This window comes from Podarcis melisellensis, assembly GCF_964234715.1.
Source record: "Podarcis melisellensis genome assembly, chromosome: W".
Classification (NCBI taxonomy): Eukaryota; Metazoa; Chordata; class Lepidosauria; order Squamata; family Lacertidae; genus Podarcis; species Podarcis melisellensis.
Genome location: NC_138535.1, coordinates 20,548,654 through 20,571,490, shown reverse-complemented (window position 1 = coordinate 20,571,490; position 22,837 = coordinate 20,548,654). Strand labels below are relative to the sequence as shown.

The following is a 22,837-nucleotide window of genomic DNA, read 5'->3' as shown; positions in this document are numbered from 1 at the left end:
CAGTCTTATCTTGGTGTTTCCACATCATATCTTGTTCATATAATTTCTCTTTTTCTTTTACGATCACTTCTGTTAGCCTCCTTAAGCCAATAAGCAAATATAATAATCCTGTGTGAATTTCCCGTTCTTCCAACGGATTGTGATTCATGCGCGACTGCCGAAAGCCGGAAGTAACACATTCCGGTGCTTCCAGGTTTCGGTCGCCTGCAACCCAAAAAAACACAACCTGAAGTGTCTGTAACCCGAGGTATGACTGTAGAGTGGTACCTCTGGTTGCGAACGGGATCCGTTCCGGAGCCCCGTTTGCAACATGAGTAGAACGCAACCTGCGTCTGCGTGTCTGCACACGCGTGGGTCGCAATTCGCCGCTTCTGCGCATGCACGTGATGTCATTTTGAGCGTCTATGCAGGCATGAGCGGCGAAACCTGGAAGTAACCCGTTCTGGTACTTCCAGGTTTCGGCGGTCCGCAACCCCAAAAAACACAACCTGAAGCGTCTGTAACCCGAGGTATGACTGTAATAAGATCAGCTGCAGTTCTCACTCAGGGCCACCAGTATGCAAATGAAGGACTGAGAACTGTCGCTCACTGACTGGTTAGCTAGTTGGGAGTTGTTACTGTTACAAGTTACTTAGTATTATATAAAGCAGCCAGCTAGGCTGCAGTCAGTCTGACTCCAGGAGCAGTTCTAACTGCTGTAATAAAGAGCTGTGAATCTAACAGAGCTGTGTCCTTCATCCATCTTCCCCACTATTTAACATGGAGCAAGAGCGGCTTTTGTGCGCCTGCATTCCCTTAAGCGATTGCAATTTATCTGACGCCTCCAGCAGACAAAAGCGGCACTGAATGCAAAGAACTCTTAAGGGCATAGAAATGGTCCCGGCAGCTCTGCCTGTGTGTGAGGCGGCTGTGTGTGAGGCGGCTTTTGTCGCAGGACGGAGTCTTTGCAGCCGCTCTCTCTCAGTGGAGTGCGTCAATGTTATTTGGACAACATTCTTTATGCCTTACAGGAATGAAAAGATTATTCAAATATTCAATTAAATCGTGAATAGGGTTTCTTCTCCAAACCAGGTGAGTTGATCAAGACGAACCCTCTATTTTTGTGCCACCTCAAAGTGTGTGTGTTTGGGGGGGGGGGTGGTAGGGAAGAGAAGGCTTTAGCAGCGTAACTTCTAGGGTGTGTGAGTGCGAGGACTGCGTGTCCCCCCCCTTTCTCCTGAAAATGAAAATCACAATACAGTGGTACCTCTGGTTGCAAATGGGATCCGTTCCGAAGCCCCGTTCACAACCTGAGCAGAATACAACCTGTGTCTGCGCGTGCATAGGTCGCCACGTCTGCGTATGCGCGTGATGTCATTTTGAGTGCGCATGCGCGAGCGGCAAAACGCGGAAGTAACCCATTCCGTTATTTCCTGGTCGCCGCGGTACGTATCCTGAAAGAACGTAACCTGAACCGAATGTAACAAGAGGTATGACTGTAATGTTATGCAGATGAAGAGATTCCATAATTGTGTGCCTGATTATCCCAGCAGTGACTCAGAAATGAAAGGGGGCAGTCAGCACTTCAACTGCTAAGCACAAGGCCCAGGTCAGGGGAATGTCAAAAGAGCCCTGAGGCAGGATGGGACCAGTGGCCCTCCCCGCCCTGCGTTCTGTTCTCGCAGTGGCCAGTGAGATGCCCATTGTGGGAAACCCACAAGCAGGGCCCAAGCGCCAGAGAGTGCCCTCTCCCCTCCTGCTCTTTCCAGCTGGTTCTCCACCTGTGGGTCCCCAGATGTCATTGGACTACAAGCTTTTGGGAAGGCCTTGTTGGCCTTTAGTTGGGCTGGATCCAGAACTTGGCACGGCTGAGAGAAGCATGTCCTGAGTGTTTTTATAGGGATGGGAGCCATGCAGTTCTCTAACTGCCATCAGCCATGGACAGCCTGGCCAGGGACTATGGGAGCAGTGTGTCCAGCAATGTTTGGAGGGCACCAGGCCTTCCAGAACTGCTTTACAGAGGACACAAGGGCAGGTCCCTGCCCCAAGGACCCTGCAGCCTAAAATTCTACCCAGGTGGGATGCAGCAGGAAGCAATATGTTGTTGTTGTTTTCAGTTACAGGTGGTTAGGCTCAGTTGTATCCCCTGGGAACTGTGTGCAAGCCTTAGGGTGAGGTGCCACTGAAGCCAGGCTGTCCACCGTTGTCTGCAAGACCCCTGGGGGAAGGAGATGTCTCTTGAGACATTGGCGGACACTTGAGGGCCTTTTGACAGCAAATCTGGGCCCTGAAGGAGGGCTGCCACTCATGGTGCCCCCATCTCCAATATTGCTGCTGGATGCCTTGAGAGTCTACAAAATGAGAGCTTGCCACTGTCAGGAGTTCAGCCTACACTCGAGTAGGACCCTGGCAGAGACACATGCCTGACTGGCATGTTCTCCCCCTCCTGGTCTTTTGTTCAGGAGCTTCATAAGCTTTCTTCAGCCCGAGCATCACAGCGACCGATGCCAGCCGACATCGGCACACTTAGGGATCCGCAGAGTCTTCGCAGCATTGCGTAACAGACCTCAGCAACTCAGCATTTTGGCTAATCTACAGTGGTACCTCGGGTTAAGTACTTAATTTGTTCTGGAGGTCCGTTCTTAACCTGGAACTGTTCTTAACCTGAAGCACCACTTTAGCTAATGGGGCCTCCTGCTTTCGCCGCGCTGCCAGAGCACGATTTCTGTTCTCATCCTGAAGCAAAGTTCTTAACCCGAGGTACTATTTCTGGGTTAGCGGAGTATGCAACCTGAAGCGTATGTAACCCGAGGTACCACTGTACTTTATTTACATACAATATAAACACACACGGAGCACTGCAACATGGCTCCCTCCCTCTCTAGCATCAGACAGCAAAGAGAAAAAGAACAAAGGACAATAGTCCCACTTCATGGAACACAGTGACACAAACATCCTGTCTCCGGCACTTCCCACTCTGTGGAGTCAAAACATATACCGTCATGTGATAAACAATCCCATGACTGAAATCATAGATCAGGAATTCTAACAGCCACTTCTCCAGAGAAGGTTCTAGGAAGGGATCTCGAGGAAAAGCAGATTTGCAAAAAGGCTCCCGGGGGAGGGCAATAGCTCAGTGGAAGAGCTTCCGCTTTGTGTGCAGGAGGTCCTGGGTTCAATCCTCAGCAGCATCTCCAGGTAGGTAGGCCTGGGAGGGGGCTAAATATCTCCTGCCGTGGAGAGCCATGTCTGCCAGTACGTGTAGACAGTACTGATCCTTTTTTTTAAGAATCCCCCCCATGCTTTATTAATTTTTAAAACATAACATTACAAAACAAATACAAAACAAAACAAGATGCATCAAGCCACAAAGGGCAATCCAGTAATTAATATTCCCTACACCATACGTACACACCGAAAAAGAAAAGATTAAGTTCATCCATCGCTAATTCTAACCTAACTTCCGGTCCCCCCACTGTGGTTCCTAAATTTCATTGCGCTGCGCACTTAACTTTTTCTCTCCTAAGTTCTTCTGTTATTTTAATTCTGTAATGATTTCTTAATTCATGCAGAAATCAATCCAGGCCTGCCAAAGAATTTATGTTATTACAATGTTTGTTTAAATATTCTCTGTAGATATTCCACTCTTTATTAAATACTTGATCTGTATGGTCTCAGAATCTTGCTAGTTCTGCATATTCTAGCATTTTATTTTGCCAGTCTAATTTTGAGGGAATAGAATCTCCTTCCCATACTTTAGCAATTAGAATCCTAGCTGCTGTTACCGCATACATAAAGATTTTCCTTACCTGTTTAGGGATTTCATTGCTCATTATGTCTAGCAAGAAGGCTTCGGGCCTCTTTGGGAAGGAACATTTAAACAATTTTTTAAGTTCATTGTAGATTGTTTTCCAAAATTCCCTGATTTTTTTGCCGTTCCACCACACGTGGATCATGGTGCCTTCCGCCTCCTTGCATCTCCAACAGATGTTTGATCTAGATTTATACATTTTGGCCAGTTTTACAGGTGTTAAGTACCATCTGTAGAGCATCTTCATGAAATTCTCTTTCAAATCGTAGCACACTGTGAATTTTAGGTCCTCCTTCCACAACCTCTCCCATGATTCCATCTGGATGTTGTGCCCAAAATCTCTGGCCCATTGTACCATGACAGATTTTACTTCTTCCTCCCTGACCTCCCAGTCAAGGAGGCACCTGTACATGTTAGAGAGTGTGTGTGTGTGTGTGTGTTTATTAAACAGTATTAATAATAATTATTATTATTTGTACCCCACCCTCCCTGGCCAGAGCCGGGCTCAGGGCAGCTAACACCAGTAAAACTACAATAAAAACATAAGGGGGGGGGGACCGACCAATTTAAAATGCAGGTTAAAATGCAATTTAAAATGCAGCCTCATTTTAAAAGTAGCCCATAGATCAAAACCGTAAGGGTCAGACTGAGACCAAACCAAAGGCCAGACAAAACAACTCTGTCTTGCAGACCCTACGGAAAGATGTCAAGTCCCGCAGGGCCCTAGTTTATTGTGACAGAGCGTTCCCCCAAGTCGGGGCCAATACTGAAAAGGCCCTGGCCCTAGTTGAGACCAATCTAACCACCTTGCGACTTGGGACCTCCAAAATGTTGTCATTTGTGGACCTTAAGGTCCTCCATGGTGCATACCAGGAGAGGCGGTCCCGTAGGTACGTGGAAATCTTGAAATTTCTGAGGAAAAGCCTTTCTGTTTGTCCTTTTGGAATGTTTCATTTAACTGAAAATACTGCAACCAATCAATCAAATGTGTCCGAATTGCTTCAAATTTCTTTCATTTTAGCTTATTTTCTTTTTCTTCCAATAAGTCTTTATAAGTTGCCCAATTACTTCTATCATGATGTTTTTTTTAAACTGAGAACGCTTCTGCCGGGGACAGCCACCATGGCGTTTTTGGTTCTAGTAAGTCCTTATAATTGGCCCACACCATGTAAAGCAATTTCCTGATCACGTGGTTCAAAAACCCTTTGTGGACCTTCTCATATCCCAGATGGGCATGCCAGCCGTATCTGTTATTGAATCCTTCTAGATCCAGCAAGTCGGTGTTTTTTAACGTTAGCCATTCCCAAATCCAGGCGAGACAAACTGCATCGTGATACAATTTCAGATCTGAAATAGACAGTACTGATCTAGGTGGGTGGGTGAGTGAAGCAGCTTCCTCCATCCCTATTTAAACCAGCCCTTTCTTCAGAACCCTGAGGACTGAAATCTCACTGTTGTTTTTAAGGGAAATGCTGTAGTTTTGCAGGAGAGCACCTGCTTCACCTGCAGGAGGTCCCAGGTTCAATCCCAGGTTCAGTGAGTGGCATCTCCATGCAGTGCTTGGAATGTGCTTTGCCTGAGGCTCTGGAGTGCTGCTGTCCTTCAGTGCCAGCAAACTCCAGCTTCACTGGAGTTCTCTTGTTTTGAGAGAGGGAGAAAAACGTTCTCTTTCCTTTGTGCCTTCCATCATTTTATACACTTCTGCCACACTGCCTCTTACTCACCTTTTCTCCAAATCTAAAAGTCCTCAGTGCTGCAGCCTCCATCCGTTGCTCCATCCTCCCCTTGGTCATTCTGACGGCCCTTTTCTGAACCTTTTCTAATGTGTGGGAATGTTCAGGGATGCAGGAGAGGATATATTGTCTGATAATAGCCTTTCCAACATGTGTTAACAAGTTCACAATTTAGCAGAGTAACATTCTCCCTTTTAAACTTGCAGCGGATGCATTTGCTCAGGCTTGCTAAAACCTCTATAATAACTGTTCTGGTATTTTCCCCTTATTCCCTCATAAAAGATAAGACACGACACAGTCTTCTATAAAAGTATAAAGAGAGTTTACTCACATATCATTCTGTTCACAATAGGATTCCAGAAGGAAGACTTAGCTTAGAAAAGTAACATATACCTGGAAACTATCTCATAAGAAGACAGTCCCTTTGTCATCTCTTGGCTGGAAGCCAAGAGGGCATCTTTGGCTAAAGCAAATGTTGCTTCTTCGATGCATGTAGTCAAAAGGAGAGAGATGGCTGCCCTGCCCTGTGCTTTTGTCATTACCTGCTCAGGTGAGGCCACACCGACCTCTAGTCACATGCAAAGGAAGTCTGTCCCAGCCCAGAAGGAAACAGGAAGTTTACCTGCTGGCTGAACAAACATTCCTCCCTATGTGTAAATATGTTCACTCTAGGAATGTTGTACTTGACTGCTTTTGTGTTTCACGTCCCACACAATGCCCTCCCCCCCCCCTTAATGGGAAAAGTGCTTATAAACACATACATGCAAAAAAAACCCCAAACAGATTTATTTCTTTAAAAAGATCAGCGGCCACAAGAGCAACTAGAATGGTTATATCCACTGATCTGACACATAAAGACACCTGCACTTAAGTTATTTCGGGGGGAGACCCTTATATCAACTTATATGCCAAATGATCGTACTCCTTCACAACAAATCAGGTTTGGATGGTCTTTCAGAATTAAGGGCAGAATCTTAATGTTTAAGGGTATCAGAATACAATGTCCAGAGGTCCAACATTTTTGAAACAATGACCATTTTCTTCATGGTTTCAGCCAACCCACAGTGGAGGAGCTACAAGTACAACTCCATCTCCTCGGACAAACAGCATTGGAATACAGCGGTACCTCGGGTTACATACGCTTCAGGTTACAGACTCCGCTAACCCAGAAATAGTACCTCGGGTTAAGAACTTTGCTTCAGGCTGAGAACAGAAATCGTGCTCTGGCGGCGCGGCGAAAGCAGGAGGCCCCATTAGCTAAAGTGGTGCTTCAGGTTAAGAACAGTTTCAGGTTAAGAGCGGACCTCCGGAACGAATTAAGTACTTAACCCGAGGTACCACTGTATTCCTTTTGGTAGATTCATAAATCTCTTCATAGGTTTCTTCATCCATTTCTATTGTTGTCACAGTCTCCTCAACATCACCCAAAATCTTATTTAAGTGCTGGTAACAAGCAAATAATCTGCCTCGAAGTTTTCGGTCATTTCTCATTTTTACATCAATTCGTTCATCAAGACTAAGCTTGATGAGATCCAAGGGCTCTTCTACAGTATTTGTGATTTGTTGCTGCTCCACCTCGTCCGCCATTTTTTCAAAGCCCCTCCAATACTCTTTTGGAGGTGAGGCCAGAATTCTGTGGTTCTAGACTGAGTGTTGGAAGTGAGAGGGAGGGAGGAGAGATATTGGCGACACCCCCAGAAGGCCCGCTGTGTCTTCCCAGTTAGCCTTGAAAAGGCCCTATCTCATCTCCCCCTTGTGAGTGTGGCAAGAATAGGAGGAGCAGGTGGCCGCCCACCATTGAGCTAAAGCCCCCTCCCACTGCTGTTGCTTGGCCCCTGCCCTCCCCCAGTGGCCCCCCTGCTCGCCCCACAGATGAAGTCAGGCCCAAGGAAGGAAGTTTGCATTGGTAGCTTTTGCCGAGTTTTCAAGAGCAGTGTGCATAGAGCAGGCACATTTTCAGGCAGGTGGGCGACAGCTTAAGAGGGATGTGCTTATCACTGCACCTTCACACCCGTCTCTCTCATCCTCCTACCCCTTGTTCTTTGGCTGAGCTGCTTGAGGCACCTTGGATCATGGTTTCCATGTCAGTTGAGCCCTCTTTTCACCTGGGAAGGCCAAACAGATTAAGCCCCAATCCCTCCAGCTGGTGTTTAGAGAGGAACACAACTGAGTGGCTTTGAAGTGAACGTTTGTTTAGGGAACATCAGAAAATAAGAAGAAGATCGCTTGTCAGATATGGTTTATTTATCTTGCATAGCCTTTACGAGCCTGATGCTCATCTGCAAAGCATAAGGCTGGCAAGGTCAGACCCTGTTCATCCAGCCAGATGGCCCAGATGAAGCTTATGAAGGTAGGAAGAGCCATTAGCTGGATCAGGCCAATGTGCTATCTAGTCCTGTTCTATCCTCTATCTGACTAGATGCTTGTGGGAAACCAGCAAGCAGGATCCTTGCACAAGAGCAGATCTCCCCTCCTGTGGTTTCCTGCATCTGGTATTCAGAAGCGTCACTGCCTCTGACCATGGAGGCAGAGCGCAGTAATTGTGGCTCGTCTCCTCCTCCTCCATGGATTTGTCCAAACCTCCATCAAGGCTCTCCAAATTGGTGGCCATCATTGCCTGCTGTGGGAGGGAGTTCCATAGTTTAATGTTGCGCTGCTTGAAGAACTACTTCCTTTTCTCTGTCCTGAATCTTCCAACATTCAGCCTCATTGGATGCCCACGAGTTCTGGTGTCACCATGTGAGAGGGAGGGGGAAAACTCTGCTTTCTCCACACCACATGCAATTGTTTATGCTTCCGTCAGGTCGCCTCCAGTCCCCTTTTCTCTACACTAAAAAGCCCCGACCGCTGCAGGCTCTCCTCACAGGGGAGCCTCTCCATCAACCTCAGCCATTTTGCAGATATCAGCCGATGGCTTGTGCGAGCTTTGCAAGCGACACCTTCCATGTTTGCGGCCTGTGTGCCCAGGAGGAAGTCCTTCCATTTTTTAAAAAAAATAATATTTATTAAAGTTTCAAAAAAAAAAACAAAAATAAAGAAAAAGAAAAACAGAAAATACAAAATACAGAAAAAGTAGAAACAATTAAAAAAAAATCCATCTTTCCATGTCTTGTCTTTCATTTACTTGTTTCCTTGACCTCCTCACACCTCCCTTTTTTGTATTCCAGTTCAATTGATTATTTCAGCAAATCCTTTCCATTCTTGTTTTTTATCTTACTAATTTATCTTAATATATTGTAACTTTACATTCTGACCTGTTAACAATCCATTCTTCCTTAACCCTATATAGCATTACTGCAAAAACCACATTACATCATTCCAACATCCTTTTAGCATTCCTTAATTTCACAGTGTTTCTGTAGATAGTCTTTAAATTTCTTCCAATCTTCTTCTACTGACTCTTCTCCCTGGTCTCGGATTCTGCCAGTCATTTCCGCCAGTTCCATATATTCCATCACCTTCATCTGCCATTCTTCCCGGGTGGGTAGATCTTGTGTCTTCAAATACTTCGCTATAAGTATTCTTGCTGCTGTTGTTGCATAAGGAGGAAGTCCTTCCATTCAAGAGAGGTTACCCCATTCAATGCATCCCCCTCTTATTTCCCCCCCTCCCCCCTGCTGCAGATGTGAAATTCGTGGAGAATTCAAGTGTGGTGAAGGAAGCCCAGGAAAAGGCCAACGCAGCCCTGATGGAGTACACTCTCTGCAACTACCCACATGCCACAGACAAGTTCCGCCAGCTTCTGATGCAGCTGGCCAACGTCCGGTCCCTGAGCATGCAAGCGGAGGAGTACCTGTACCACAAGCACCTGAGCGGGGATGTGCCCTGCAACAGCCTCCTGATTCAAATGCTCCACGCCAAGCGGACTTGAGAGCGCAAAGCAAGGCTCTCTGTCCCCCCTTCGTCTGGGGAAGAGACTCACGGCAGCAGAGGTGCAAGGGTGGTGGCAGATAGGTCAGGCCCCGGGATTGGGGGGGTGTAGGGTGACAGGGAAGGGTGAATGTCTTGTCAGCCCCTCCCCACAGGCGACCTCTCCCAGTTCTGACTTTCATACAGGCCATAGAGAAGCTCCAGGTCGCCTGGTTTCCCCACCAGGCAGCTGCGGGTGCAAACCCCAACCCTTGCCTGCATTTTGGTGTGATTCCTCCTGAGTTCCAGGCTCTCGCTCTCTATAAGCCATGGGACTAAGCTGTGTGGGGACTACCCTTGGAGGCTGTTTAGAGGATGCTTTGGGTGGGGGTTGGCTTTCCTAACTGGGCGGGAGAGGAGTCTTCTCCCAGGGTGTGTGAGAGAGGAGGCATCTGCCCGAGCTCCCCACCTGCTCTCCAGGCATGGTCCTCTAGCTAGATGGCTGGGAAAAGATGGAGAGAAAAAGGCCCAGTACAGCTACCCATTGGAAGGCCCCCGCACCCCGTCTGTCCCTCTGCAGGTAGTGGCCAGGTTGGCCATAAGGATGATTTCTGTGGCCCATGGGCCACCATGAGAGTGAGTTTGTTGTGCCTCAGATACACTGAAACCACTCTCCTCTCCCCCTTGGGGCTTCATTTTGGGAGACCTTTCTCCGAGGCCTTGCAGCTATGAGTTGAGCAAGTCCGGTGCTCCTTTTATAGTTTGCGTTGGTTATCTGTTAGTTGCATTCTCATATATATTTCCCTGTGGGTTTTGATTACACTTTGCAGCATTTTCTGCTCCACATATAATGTTTGGACTACTTTTGTGTGTCTCTTCTGGTTTGAAAGAGTTGGAGAAGACAGTTTGGAAGTGCCAGGCTCTGCCTGTATGTGTTTTTTTCCTTCAGAAATAAAAAGTGCTCTTAAGTGTCTCCCTTCTCAACATTTTACTCAGAAGGTCCTTCTGATCATTGGTTAGTGGTGAACTATCTTACCAAATAAGACATTCCAATAAAGTTTTCAATTCAGTTATAGCTCTGTGTGTGCGTGTTTTCTTTTCCTCCCCTCCTCAAAAAAGTCTGCATCTTTGGTTGGGTACCATTCAGGGCGGTAGGCAGAAAGGCACTCTGCACCTGATCAGAGACTCTGCTCAATTTATCACTACATTACAGGTTCAGGGCTGAGTCCTGCCATGAGAGCATGATATGGGTGGTCAACACCTTGGGTGCAATAAGTTTCCAGCAGCAGGGCCACATCCCTGTCTCTGCACATTTCTCTCCCTCTCTGAAGGGCATCTTTTTGCAGCAGTTGGTAGGCAGGCTATTTACAGACCTCCCATGGCTGAAGCTGTTCAAATAGTGTCCTCACAAGTGAGCCTGGGAATAGCAGCAGTTTGGGGGAGTTTGCAATTCTTATGCATGGACAGTTGGCCGGCTCTGTACGGAAAGGCAGGGGCACACACGCATGCACACGCATGCACACACACACCACTCTCCCCATAATCCTCAGCTAAAGACTCATTAGTCTCCTGTACTAATTGGCTTCAGTGGGCAAATGCTGGCCTTCTGCAATGGCATTTGTCTGGGCACCAGAATTAAAATACGAGCCACCATTTTTCCTTTTTTCCCAAATAATCTTTATTAGTTTTTCAATTAGATACTCCACATACACATATTGTATTACATTTTACATTTATACTTGCTCTTCAGAGCCCAGGTTTGGAAACAGCAGCAATTACCAACAGTAGAAGAATGGCGACAGAAGGTAATGGAATATGCAGAAATAGCCAAACTAACAGGGGAAAATCGACAACAGGGCGAGGAAACATTTCAAAAAGAATGGGGGAAATTTATGTTGTGTACAGGAAAGATAAGATGAAATAGTAAAACCAGTAGAATTGGAAACAGACCTCATAACAGGAAAGATTAAGAACAGTGATGGATAATGAAAATAAGAAGAAGGGAAATGTATAAGGAAACTACCGTATTTTTCGCACCATAACACTCACTTTTTTCCTCCTAGAAAGTAAGGGGAAATGTCTGTGCGTGTTATGGAGCGAATGCCTATGGATGGCGGGGGGATCTGCTGCAGTCATGAGCAGAGGATCCATGGTTCCCCTTCTTTCCCTCCTCCGTGGCTCGCTTTGAAACAGCAAAGCGGGAGAAGAGCCGCTGAGTGAGGAGGAGAGAGAGACAGAGAGCCTGCTTGCTTTAAAGGAGCAAAGCGGGAGAGGAGAGGAGAGGAGCCGCTTACATGAGTGTAAGCGGCTCCTGTCCGGTTGGCTCCTTTAAAGCAAGCAGGCTCTCTGTCCCTCTCTCCTCCCCACTTGCTAAATAACAGCAAAGATTTTTCAAGCAGGCTCTCTGTCTCTCTCTCCTCCCCACTCACTAAATAGCAGCAAAGTTTTTTCAAGCAGGCTCTCTCTCCTCCCCACTCGCTAAATAACAGCAAAGATTTTTCAAGCAAGCTCTCTGTTTCTCTCTCCTCCACACTCGCTAAATAGCAGCAAAGATTTTTCAAGCAGGCTCTCTGTCTCTCTCTCCTCCCCACTCACTAAATAGCAGCAAAGTTTTTTCAAGCAGGCTCTCTGTCTCTCTCTCCTCCACACTCGCTAAATAGCAGCAAAGTTTTTCACAAGCAGGCTCTCTGTCTCTCTCTCCTCCCCACTCCTCTTATAAGAGCCTTCTCCTCTTATACCCCTCTTCTGCATTATTAACAGCATCCTTCTCCACCCACCCCACGCGTCTCCCTTGTCCCTTGAGTGCTTTTCCTTCCCTCCCCACTTAAAACATGGTTACAAAGCACAGATCCACACGGATCCTCAGGATTTTTGCACTGGGTCACCCCAAATTCACCATCAGATCATATAGCATGTCCATGGCTACAGCTTGCACCAAAAAAATCATGCACCCACTGTTGCCTGGGGCCGCAGTGGTGCAAAAACGTGGTTACAAAGCACGGATCCACATGGATCCTCAGGATTTTTGCATTGGGCTACCCCAAACTCACCGTCAGATCACATGTCTGTGGCCACAGCATGAACCACAAAAATCATACATCCACTGTTTAGTTTAGAATATTTTTTTTCTTGTTTTCCTCCTCTAAAAACTATGTGCGTGTTATGGTTGGGAGTGTGTTATAGAGCGAAAAATATGGTAATATAACTAACAGTAGTGGTAAATGAATACAGACAGACAACAAGAATTGTATAAACACAAGGATTTAATCTGCAAGTATTTGGTTCTTTGCTTGCAACTCTCTGAGTTCAGCAAAGCCAAACAGGATCTATTGTCTTGATACACCTGTATAGGACATTTCACAGAAGCTCTGATGTGCTGAAGCAGTTGCACCAGCCATTCACAATCCATGAGTGAAAATGACAGGGCATTGAGTTCTGCTTCACAGCAACTTAGGTTTACTGTTGTCTGCTTTTTGCACAACCAGTCAAACAGACAATGGTTGTACATGTAGCATACTCCAGAAGTGCTTGTACCATCTGTGGTATCACTTCCAAAGCAAGCATCTGCAAAGATTTCAAGACCTGCAGTCTTCTGACTAGTGAACCTCAGTCTGTAGTGCAAAGTCCCTTTCAAATAGCGGGCTATGCGCTTCAGAGCTTTCCAATCCTGAACAGTAGGATTGTTGGCATGTCTGCTAAGCAGGTTAGTGCTTACAGCTATGTCAGGTCTTGAACAACTAGCAATGAAATTCAGCTTGCCTAGAATGCATCTGTACAGTGTGGTATCAGAAAATGCTTCAGCAGTACTATCTACCTGGTAACCTGTCACCATTGGTGTGTCTGCTGGGTTTGCATCAACCAAATTCAGCCTGGTCAATACATCAGCAATTTTCTGTGTCTGGTGTACCAGAAAATTACCTGTTTGGTCCTTCTTCACCTGCAAAGAAAGATAGTTGGATACCTCACCAAGATCCTTCATGTCAAAGTGCTCCTTCAGCTGAGCTAGGGTGCTTTCGTACAAAGCCTGATTCTTCCAAAACAAAAGAAGATTATCAACAAAACATAAACAATACAGTTTGTTTTGCCCCTCCTCCTTGACAAACACACATGGATCAGCTTTGCCTTGGTGAAAACCAAGAGAAAGCAGTGTCTCAGTGAGTTTTGTGTTCCAACACTTGGCACTCTGCTTGAGACCATATAGGCATTTCCATAGTTTACAGGCCATTCCCTTCTGTACCTGCACTCCATCAGGTGGAAGCATATACAGTTCCTCCCCCAAAACCCCGTACAAAAAAGCTGTGTTCACATCGTGATGAGAAACATGCAGTTTCTCTTCTGCAGCAATCTTGAGCATTAGCCTAATGCTCTCATACTTGACGGTGGGTGAGTAGGTCTCGTGGTAATCCTGTCCTGGTACCTGAGGAAAAACCTCTGGCGACCAATCTGGCTTTGTGTCTGACAACCTTGCCAGTCTGGTCTGTCTTGGCCTTTTGCTGCCAACCAGCCTCATTCCTGGGACTACTGGCACTAGGTTTGGTTCCTATCCAAGGAATCAACTTCAGCCTTCATGGCATTAAGTCATGGTTCAGCATCTTTAGAGGTTAACACCTGAACCTCTTTGAAGCTTGCAGGTTCCCACACCTTCTCTGAGCTACCAAGAACCGCAGTTGCTGTCTTAGCAAACTCATCAGCAAATCTGTTTGGAGGTTTGCCTTTTGTGGCCCTTTCAGATCTGCGTACTAGACGCAAGTCTTCTGCACTCATCTCCTCTTTCTTAGGAGAAAAGTGGCCAATGGTGAACAGTGGTTCTTCCAGTTCAGTGTCAGATGTATCAGATGGTCTGACTGAGGCCTTTGCGCTCTTGTAGTCTGCTGTGTCATCACTGTCGCTGACATCAGCAGCAGCGCCGCCCACTGAGCTGGAATCTGAACTCTGATCATCATCCTCAGTTTCCGCTTCTTCCTCAGCCTCTTCATCCTCTTGTGAGTGACTCTGGAAAATTCCCACATTTTCAGGGGGCTCCGCTAGGGGCGCCACAGAGGATGGCCTACAATACCATTTCTCCAGCTCCCACGAGGTAATTTAGAGGCTGAGATGGGAGTAATCAGCGTCCCAAATTCTTCCCGGTGGAAGGGAAGATGCAGTCTCATCCGCGGTGCCCAAAAAACCACCCCCAAGTTTGTAGAGAAGGAGGGGGTGGGGGCACTGGATGGAAAGCCCCCGAGGGAGTTCAGATCTCCTGGACGCTGTCTCCGCGAGCGCACCGAGTTCCATTTCTTAAGATAAAAATTTCGATTTAAGTTTTGGACATACTTCAAGCGAAGAAGGGGTAATTAATCTGCCAATTAAGCCAGCCACTGAGGTGCCAAGAGTGACAGAGAGGAAGAAAGATAACATCTAAGAATAACATCTAAGCCGGTATGTTGGAACGGAATAGAAAGGAGGGGGGATAAAACTTTTTCTTTTTCTACTACGATAATACCTAACAACCCCCCTCCCCCGAAGAACCGTTTACATTATTTACAGCAAGTGAGATGGGAAAATATTAACTGTGTGGAAATAATAATACTATATAACTAAAGCTTTTGTTTTTTGAAACGTTTGGAAGAAGATAAAAGACTCTCCAAATATTGATATTAGAAAGAAGCAGGATCTTGTTAGCCACTGGAGAGACACCAAAAAACTTTGGACGGGTTCTGAGAAGGGTGATGTGACGCATTCTTTAATTGGGATCCGCCATTACGGGATAAGAACGAGTTGCAGAGGGGGAGGTGAGCTCTTAATTTGTTATTATATCTGTACTTTAAGTCCGATTTGGCAAATCTCCCCTAGAAAGACTAATGTTTGATGCAACCTGTCTGAGAAAATTAATGTGCAAACGCCCAGATTTTATTTCATCGGAACTGAGTGAAGATGGAGTCTGCCACCAGAGAAGGATTTTGGATTGATTCGGCATAAACACCAGCATGTGAGGACATTCTGCAAACAACAGACTTACCAGCTGCAAAAAAAGGAGAGTCATACAAATTTCACACAGAAGCACATTATTGTTTATTTCAACTCGCCTGTGGAAACAACTCAGAGGCCACAAAAAGAAGGAAGGATAACAACAGGAAGATTTAAAGAAGGAAATATTGGAAACATAAGATGATTAGAGCCCCACTGAACTTGAAGCATGGGAAGCCCCAACAAAAATTTATAATTTGGCAGAATATTTGGACTATATGATATGTATTTGTATAATTTGGAGTACTTAATGTGGTTTGATTGGATTGGAGTGATCCTTAGCATGAATCTCACTTACATATTCTGTTGAAAAAAATTGGGTATGTACCTTTTATTGTGTTTTATATACTCTGCTTTATTTTACAATGTGTATGCAGGTAGCTCAGTTTTGTTATCATTCATCGGTTGTATGCCTTGTATCTTATTTCCAGCTGATGAAGACTATTACAAAACAGTAGTATCATTCTGGAGACACTGTCCTTTTGAGGCTTTTGAGACATCTTCCGTTGAAATTTTTGAGCTCAGGGACTTGAGAGCAGGATGTTGTTTAAGTTGGGGGGGGGGAGGGACGTACTAGAAAAACTCTTGGCCTGCAGTTGTGTCTCTGAAGGTTCATCAACTGAGACTTCTGAGGTGGCTTCCTGTCTCCGAATGCAAGAGAAAGAAATGGACCAAAGGAAGTGTCATTTCACACAACACACAGTTAATTCATTTGTATTGTATTTGTTTGAGACATCACTGAACCTCTCTTTGTTGCAAGTGCCAGCTCTAGAGCAGAAAACGCCAAATGTGCTGAGAGGAGGAAGAGGAAGGTTAGACTTCTGCATGCAGTGCCACTTTTATTTTGAAAAAGGAAGTCCGTCTTCCGGTTTTGTAAATTGATTTAAAGCAAAGACTGTTGGAACTGAGAACCGAGAAAATTGATTCAAAAGGAACTAACTTTTAATGCCAGACTTAAGAACTCCCTTCCAGAGTGGGGGGAGGAGAAGAAAACATCTGCTTGATGGGAAAAGTGAGGAAAGGAAAGAAAGACCACCGCTCAACCCTTGATGTTGGTCTGCCAGGACAGTAGAAAGTATTGCACTGTTTAGAGACATTGTAATTGTTTGTGACTGATCTGCAATTGAACTGACTATTGAAGGTCCCCCTTTGTAACTGTTGCCTTTTATGGGAAAAGTTGGAAAGCTGGAAACTTTAAAAGTTAAAAGGGATACTGCTGCCTTTAGATACTTGAAAAGAACATTGTGGCTAATGTGCTCCCCTAGAGGAGGCTTGTGATACAACTGGGGATTTTCCATTACAGCTGGTTTGAGACTTTCTCATAACAAAAAGCTAAAGTTGTGAGAACGACCTTGAGACTTAAAGATAAAGTTATGGATCAGGAAAAACCCCAGGAAAAATCTACAAGGATAAAAACCAGGCAGCAGCAATGAAGATAATCAATAGTAGCCCCCTCCGCCTCAGAAAAAGAAGATACTGGACAGACAGGAGCAAAAGGTGCAGGCTCCGAAGAGACATTAAATGTATCATTAGACAAAATATTTGGAGCTTTGGAAAAATTGTCAGCTAAAATTGATTTAAACACTACAACTATCAGCTCTAACACACAGGCTATTGACCAGCTGCTCCAGGAGTCCAAATTGACAAGGAAAATTGCTGAAGAAGCGAAGGAGAAGGTGTTGGAGGTAGAGGGAAAGATTTTGCCAATCAATAAGCAACTGGAGGACCATAAGGTACAACTATCTCTAATTGTTCTTAGAGATAAACAGATTAACCTAAGAATTAGAGCAGTACCGGACGTGGAAGGAGGTAACTTGTGTGACTTTCTCACACAGGAATTTGAAGAATTCTGGGGCCTTGATTCAGATAAAGACTTTGAGATTGTGACTGCTTTTAGACTTGGTAAAGGGGGCAAAGGGGGCAGAAAGAACAAAGTAAAAGACTGTTTGATTACACTTAGATCCAAAGAAGAGAGGGACAAAATTCTGAACCTTCATTACCAGAAACCATTGGAGATAGAGGATTCCAGAATTGAAATTTTAAAAGATATTCCGAAATATTTATTGGATCTCAGAGCTAATTACAGAGACTTAGTGTACTTACTAAGAAGAAACAACATTATCTTCAGGTGGGAGTTTCCCCAGGGTCTGTCTTTCACATACAGAGGGAAAAAGGTGAAGATAAGATCCGAGGAAGATAAAGAGAGATTTTTGAAAGACCACGAGGAAGATCTACAAAAAAGAGGCAGAGGAAAAAGAACCGAAGATACTAGGACCAGGGGCTCTGGACCTAGCAAAGCTACCATTGGGACAAGAAGAATCAGAGAAAGGCATACCACCCACAGATCAAGAACAAACATTGGGAGCAGTTGGAGGGACAACAGAATAATGACACAATGTCTCTGCAGGTATTAAGTTGGAATATCCGAGGTTTGAACTCCCCCGACAAGAGGAAAAGAATCTTTCATATATTGAAAAAAGAAAAATTGGATTTGATCTGTTTACAAGAAACCCATGTTATTAGAACACACAGGAAAGTATTAATTAACAAAAGATTAGGTCAAGAATTTATTTCATCAGATAAAGTCACCGAAATTCATTTTTAAAGATGACCAAGGAAGATATGTGGCAATTGAAATACAATTCCAAGGAGAGAGACTCTTGGCAGTAGGGGTATATGCACCAAACGAGGGGAAATCAGAATTTTTAAAGAAACTGCATGAGACGTTGTTGGATTATATGGATTACAATATCATCATGTTCGGAGATATGAATGGAGTGGTATCGACAAATATGGATAAGTCAGAAAGACTAGTGGTGACTAAAGATGGAAGACTTCCGAAAACCTTTTTTGAAATGACAGACAATATGGACTTAACTGATATTTGGAGAACTAAAAACCCCCTAGGAAGAGAGGGGACTTTCTTTTCTGAAGCCCAAAAGACCTGGACAAGAATTGACCAAATCTGGATAACCAGAGGAATGGCTCCAAAGATTCGAAAAGTGGAAATTTGCCCTAAAACGTGCTCCGACCATAATCCTGTGAAAATGGAAATGAAACCAACAATGACTGGTTCCTTCAGATGGAGGATGAATGACACCTTGCTTAGAGATCCAGAAATTATTAAAAAGGCTCAAAAAATTATGAAAGACTATTTTGAGATAAATTTGAAGACCCCTGTGGAAAAAAGAGTAATCTGGGATGCAAGTAAAGCTGTAATGAGAGGGTTCTTGATCCAGCAAAATGCAATAAAAAGGAGAATTCAAGGTGAGAAAAAAGAAAAAAAAATTGAGAAAATAAGAGAAGGAGAGAAGAAGCTTAGAATTAAACCAAAGTCACAAGAGATCTTGAGAGAAATTAAGTTATATCAAGTACAATGTAAAGGGAATTGGGGTTGCTTGTGCATAAGTGGCCGCTGCTTTTGGCAACGTTCCCTGGCTAAACCTTTCCCTGGCTGAACAGCACTTTCTCTGTGGCTGTGTCAGTCACTGGCAGAATCCGTCAGTGGGCGTTTCCTGAACCTCTTCCAACATAAAAGCTCCTTGACACCAAGTCGTTGCCTAGCTTCCCTGCGCGGAAGTTTTCTGCGCAGAGTGGGTGTGGCCAGCGGAGGTCCTGGGCTCTCCCCGCTGGTCTCTGTGGAAGAGTCTTGGAGCCATCTCTCCGATGTCCCTTCCGGCTCTCTATTCTTCCCGGTGTCACGCTGATCTCCTTCCTCCAAGGAAGTGTTCCCTCTGTCCCGGCTGGGCCCTTCTCCGGCATCGCTAGGGAGCCTCATCTCCACTCTTGGCTCCGATGGCAGTTCCCTGACATACAATATATGATAATGATAAATCAGGATATTGAATGGAAAATTAAAAAAGATGAGACAAAAGACCTTCGAATCAGCTAATAAATGTGGGAAGCTGTTAGCGTGGCAGCTGAAGAAGAGGCAAAAATTAAATACAGTTACAAACCTTGAAGTGGATGGAAAGAATATACAGAATCCGCAGGAAATTAGAAATTGCTTCCAGAGATATTTCAAAAAATTATATACACAAGGGACACAGAATGAGACGAAAATTGAACAGTTTTTGAAGATTAACGGATTACAAAAAATTTCTCAAGAAAATAAATTATTATTGAATTACAAAATAACAGAACAAGAGGTGGAAGGTGCGAGTCACAATATGCAGGGCCTGATGGACTAACCTCCAAATACTATAGAACTTTGAAAGACTATTTAATTCAACCATTGAAGGAGGTATGCAATGAAATTATGGAGGGGGAAAATGCGCCTGAGTCGTGGAAAGAAGCCTTCATCACACTTATACCAAAAACTGAGTCTGAAAAGACACAACTTAAGAATTACCGCCCCATATCCCTACTTAATGTGGATTACAAAATTTTTGCAGATATTTTGGCCAGAAGACTGAAAAAAGTACTGGCAGAAGTGATACATAAGGACCAAGCTGGCTTTCTCCCTGGAAGACATCTATCGGACAATATGAGGAACATAATTAATATCCTAGAAAAGCTGCAGGTGAACATTAATACGAAAGCAGTTTTGATATTTGTAGATGCGGAGAAAGCCTTTGACAATATTTCTTGGAGTTTTATGAAGAAAAATCTACAGGGGATGGGGGTTGGAAAAAAATTTGAAAACGGTATAGGTGCGATTTATTCTGAACAAAAGGCCAAACTGATAGTAAATAACGTGGCGACAGAAGAGTTTAAAATAGAGAATGGGACACGACAAGGCTGCCCAATTTCCCCACTGCTATTTATTTCGGTTCTGGAGGTTTTGCTGAATATGATCAGAAGGGACCACTCGATTCAAGGTATTCGGGTCGGAGTTAAACAATACAAACTTAAGGCATTTGCAGATGACTTAGTTTTAACACTACAGGAGCCAGTATCTAGTACCAAGAGGGCCTTAGAAACAATCCAGGAATTTGGTCAAGTGGCAGGTTTTAAATTGAATAAGTCAAAAACTAAGGTTTTGGAGAAAAATTTGACGCCGATAGAGAGGGAGAGGTTTCAGAAAGAGACAGACTTAACAATAGTAAAGAAGGTAAAATACCTAGGGGTGAACATGACTTCTAAGAATGTAAATCCATTTAAAGAAAATTATGAGAAATGTTGGGCAGAAGTGAAAAAAGATTTAGAAACTTGGACAAACTTGAAGCTTTCCTTGCTAGGCCGAATTGCTGTTATAAAGATGAATGTACTGCCGAGAATGTTATTTCTATTTCAATCATTGCAAATTATTGATAAGATGGATTGTTTCAAGAAGTGGCAAAAAGATATATCTAGATTTGTATGGCAGGGCAAAAAGCCCAGAATAAAATTTAAGATACTTCCTGATGTTAAAGATAGAGGAGGGTTTGCCCTGCCAGACTTTAAACTCTATTATGAATCAGCGGCTTTTTGCTGGCTGAAAGAATGGCTACTTCTTGAAAACACAGATCTGCTAGATCTTGAAGGTCATGACAATGTATTCGGGTGGCATGCATATTTGTGGTATGGCAAGGTTAATGCACATAAGGTATTTAAAAACCATATTGTCAGAAAAGCATTGTTTAATGTCTGGACAAGATACAAAGACTTTTTGGAGAGTAAAACCCCAAGGTGGCTTTCACCTATGGAAGCGAAAGCACTGAAAAAACTTAACATGGAGCCCAAATGGCCAAAATACTGGGAAATTTTAGAACAGGAAGGTGACAAATTGAAATTGCAGAGTTATGAGAAGCTTAAAGAGAAGGTGCGAGACTGGCTGCACTATTTTCAAATAAGAGAGGTGTATAATTTGGATTAAAAAATCGGTTTCCAGGTGGAAAAATCAAAGTTAGAAACAGAATTGTTAGAACCCAATGCTAAGATATTATCAAGAATGTATAATCTGCTGTTGAAATGGAACACTGAGGAGGAAACGGTAAAATCTGCAATGATAAAATGGGCACAAGATATAGGGCATAACATTATATTTGATGACTGGGAGAAGTTGTGGACCACCGGGATTAAAATTACGGCATGTAATGCCCTAAGAGAGAATATTATGAAAATGATGTACAGGTGGTACATGACCCCAGTTAAGCTTGCAAAAATATATCATTTGCCCGATAATAAATGTTGGAAATGCAAAGAAACTGAAGGTACATTCTTTCAACTTTGGTGGACGTGCCCAAGGATTAAGGCTTTCTGGGAGATGATCTATAATGAAATAAAAAAGGTGTTTAAATACACTTTTTTGAAGCAACCAGAGGCCTTCCTCCTAGGCATAGTTGATCAAACGGTGTCAAAGAAGGATAGAACTTTTTTTATGTATGCCACAGCAGCAGCAAGAATTCTCATCGCGAAGCAGTGGAAGACACAAGACCTACCCACACTGGAAGAATGGCAGACGCAATTGATGGACTATATGGAACTGGCGGAGATGACTGGCAGAATCCGAGACCAGGGAGAAGAGTTGGTGGAAGAAGATTGGAGGAAATTTAAAATTTATTTACAGAAGCACTGTAAAATTTTTGAATGTTGATGGTATTGATTTGAATTGAAGGGGTTCCAGTAATAAGGTTAAGATTGGACTTATAACAGATAAATAGATAAACTAAATAATTTAATTTAATTAATTTGCTGAATTAAATTTTAAAAGGGTTACAAAAAAGGGAGATGCGAGGAAGTCAGGAAAATAAGTTAATCAAAGGTGAGAAATTAAAAACGAGGGATTTTTGTTTTTTCTTTTCTTTTTTCCCCTTGTATGTGCCTTTTTATATTTATCTCTTTCTTTTTCATGCTTTAATGTTTGTATTTTTGTATTTTGTGATTTTGTATTTTTGTATTTTTGTCTTTTTTGTATTTTTCTAAAGCTTTTATTCCTAAAATCTAATAAAATATTATTATTTTTGAAAAACAACAACAACAACCCCCCGTGTAAGACGCAGCCACACCACAGAGCAGGAGTGCGGAAACCTCCAGCCTGTGGGACAATCTCAGTCCTCCAGGCAGCCTGCAAAGCCAGCTGCAAAGTCTGTTGCATGTCAGACAACTTTGCTCCCCAACTGACTCCTCTGTGGACAGATGGCACCCAACGGAGGGTGGCAGTTGCTGCTGTTTTCCCCGCCTTTTCCTCTTCAGCTGAGGAAATAGCTACATACGACTAGCAGGTGCATTTTAAAATATCAGGATCCCTGCCCCCCACCATGGTGCCCCTCCCCCACAGGAATCAACCTGGACCCTGCAATTGTCACCTGAGGCTTTTTTGTTTGTGCCCCCCCCCCCGTGGGATATCTGGAGTGTGGCAACACAAGAACTGGCCTTTTCTGTGGTGACTCCTGTTGGGGATAAGCAGTGTCCAGTGCACAGCGGAATGATGAAAAGTATGAGCCAACATGCTCTATACTACTTTATTTACAGTTCAAAGCTGGTAAGTTACAGAAAAACATTTTCCCTCTGCCGGAGCAGAGAAAGCGTCATCTCT

General features: G+C 44.1%; 1 protein-coding gene across 1 annotated transcript in view; it reads left to right on the top strand.

Moving 5' to 3' along the window:
• Positions 1 to 9,394, top strand: part of LOC309361142 (steroidogenic factor 1-like) — a gene marked incomplete at both ends in the record, with an annotated part of 51,535 nt that extends 42,141 nt beyond the window's left edge. Inside the window, one exon of the mRNA XM_081896104.1 lies at positions 9,147 to 9,394. Within this exon, the coding sequence (XP_081752230.1) occupies positions 9,147 to 9,394 (248 nt within the window). The remainder of the gene's footprint in view (positions 1 to 9,146) is intronic.
• Positions 9,395 to 22,837: the final 13,443 nt, after the last annotated feature.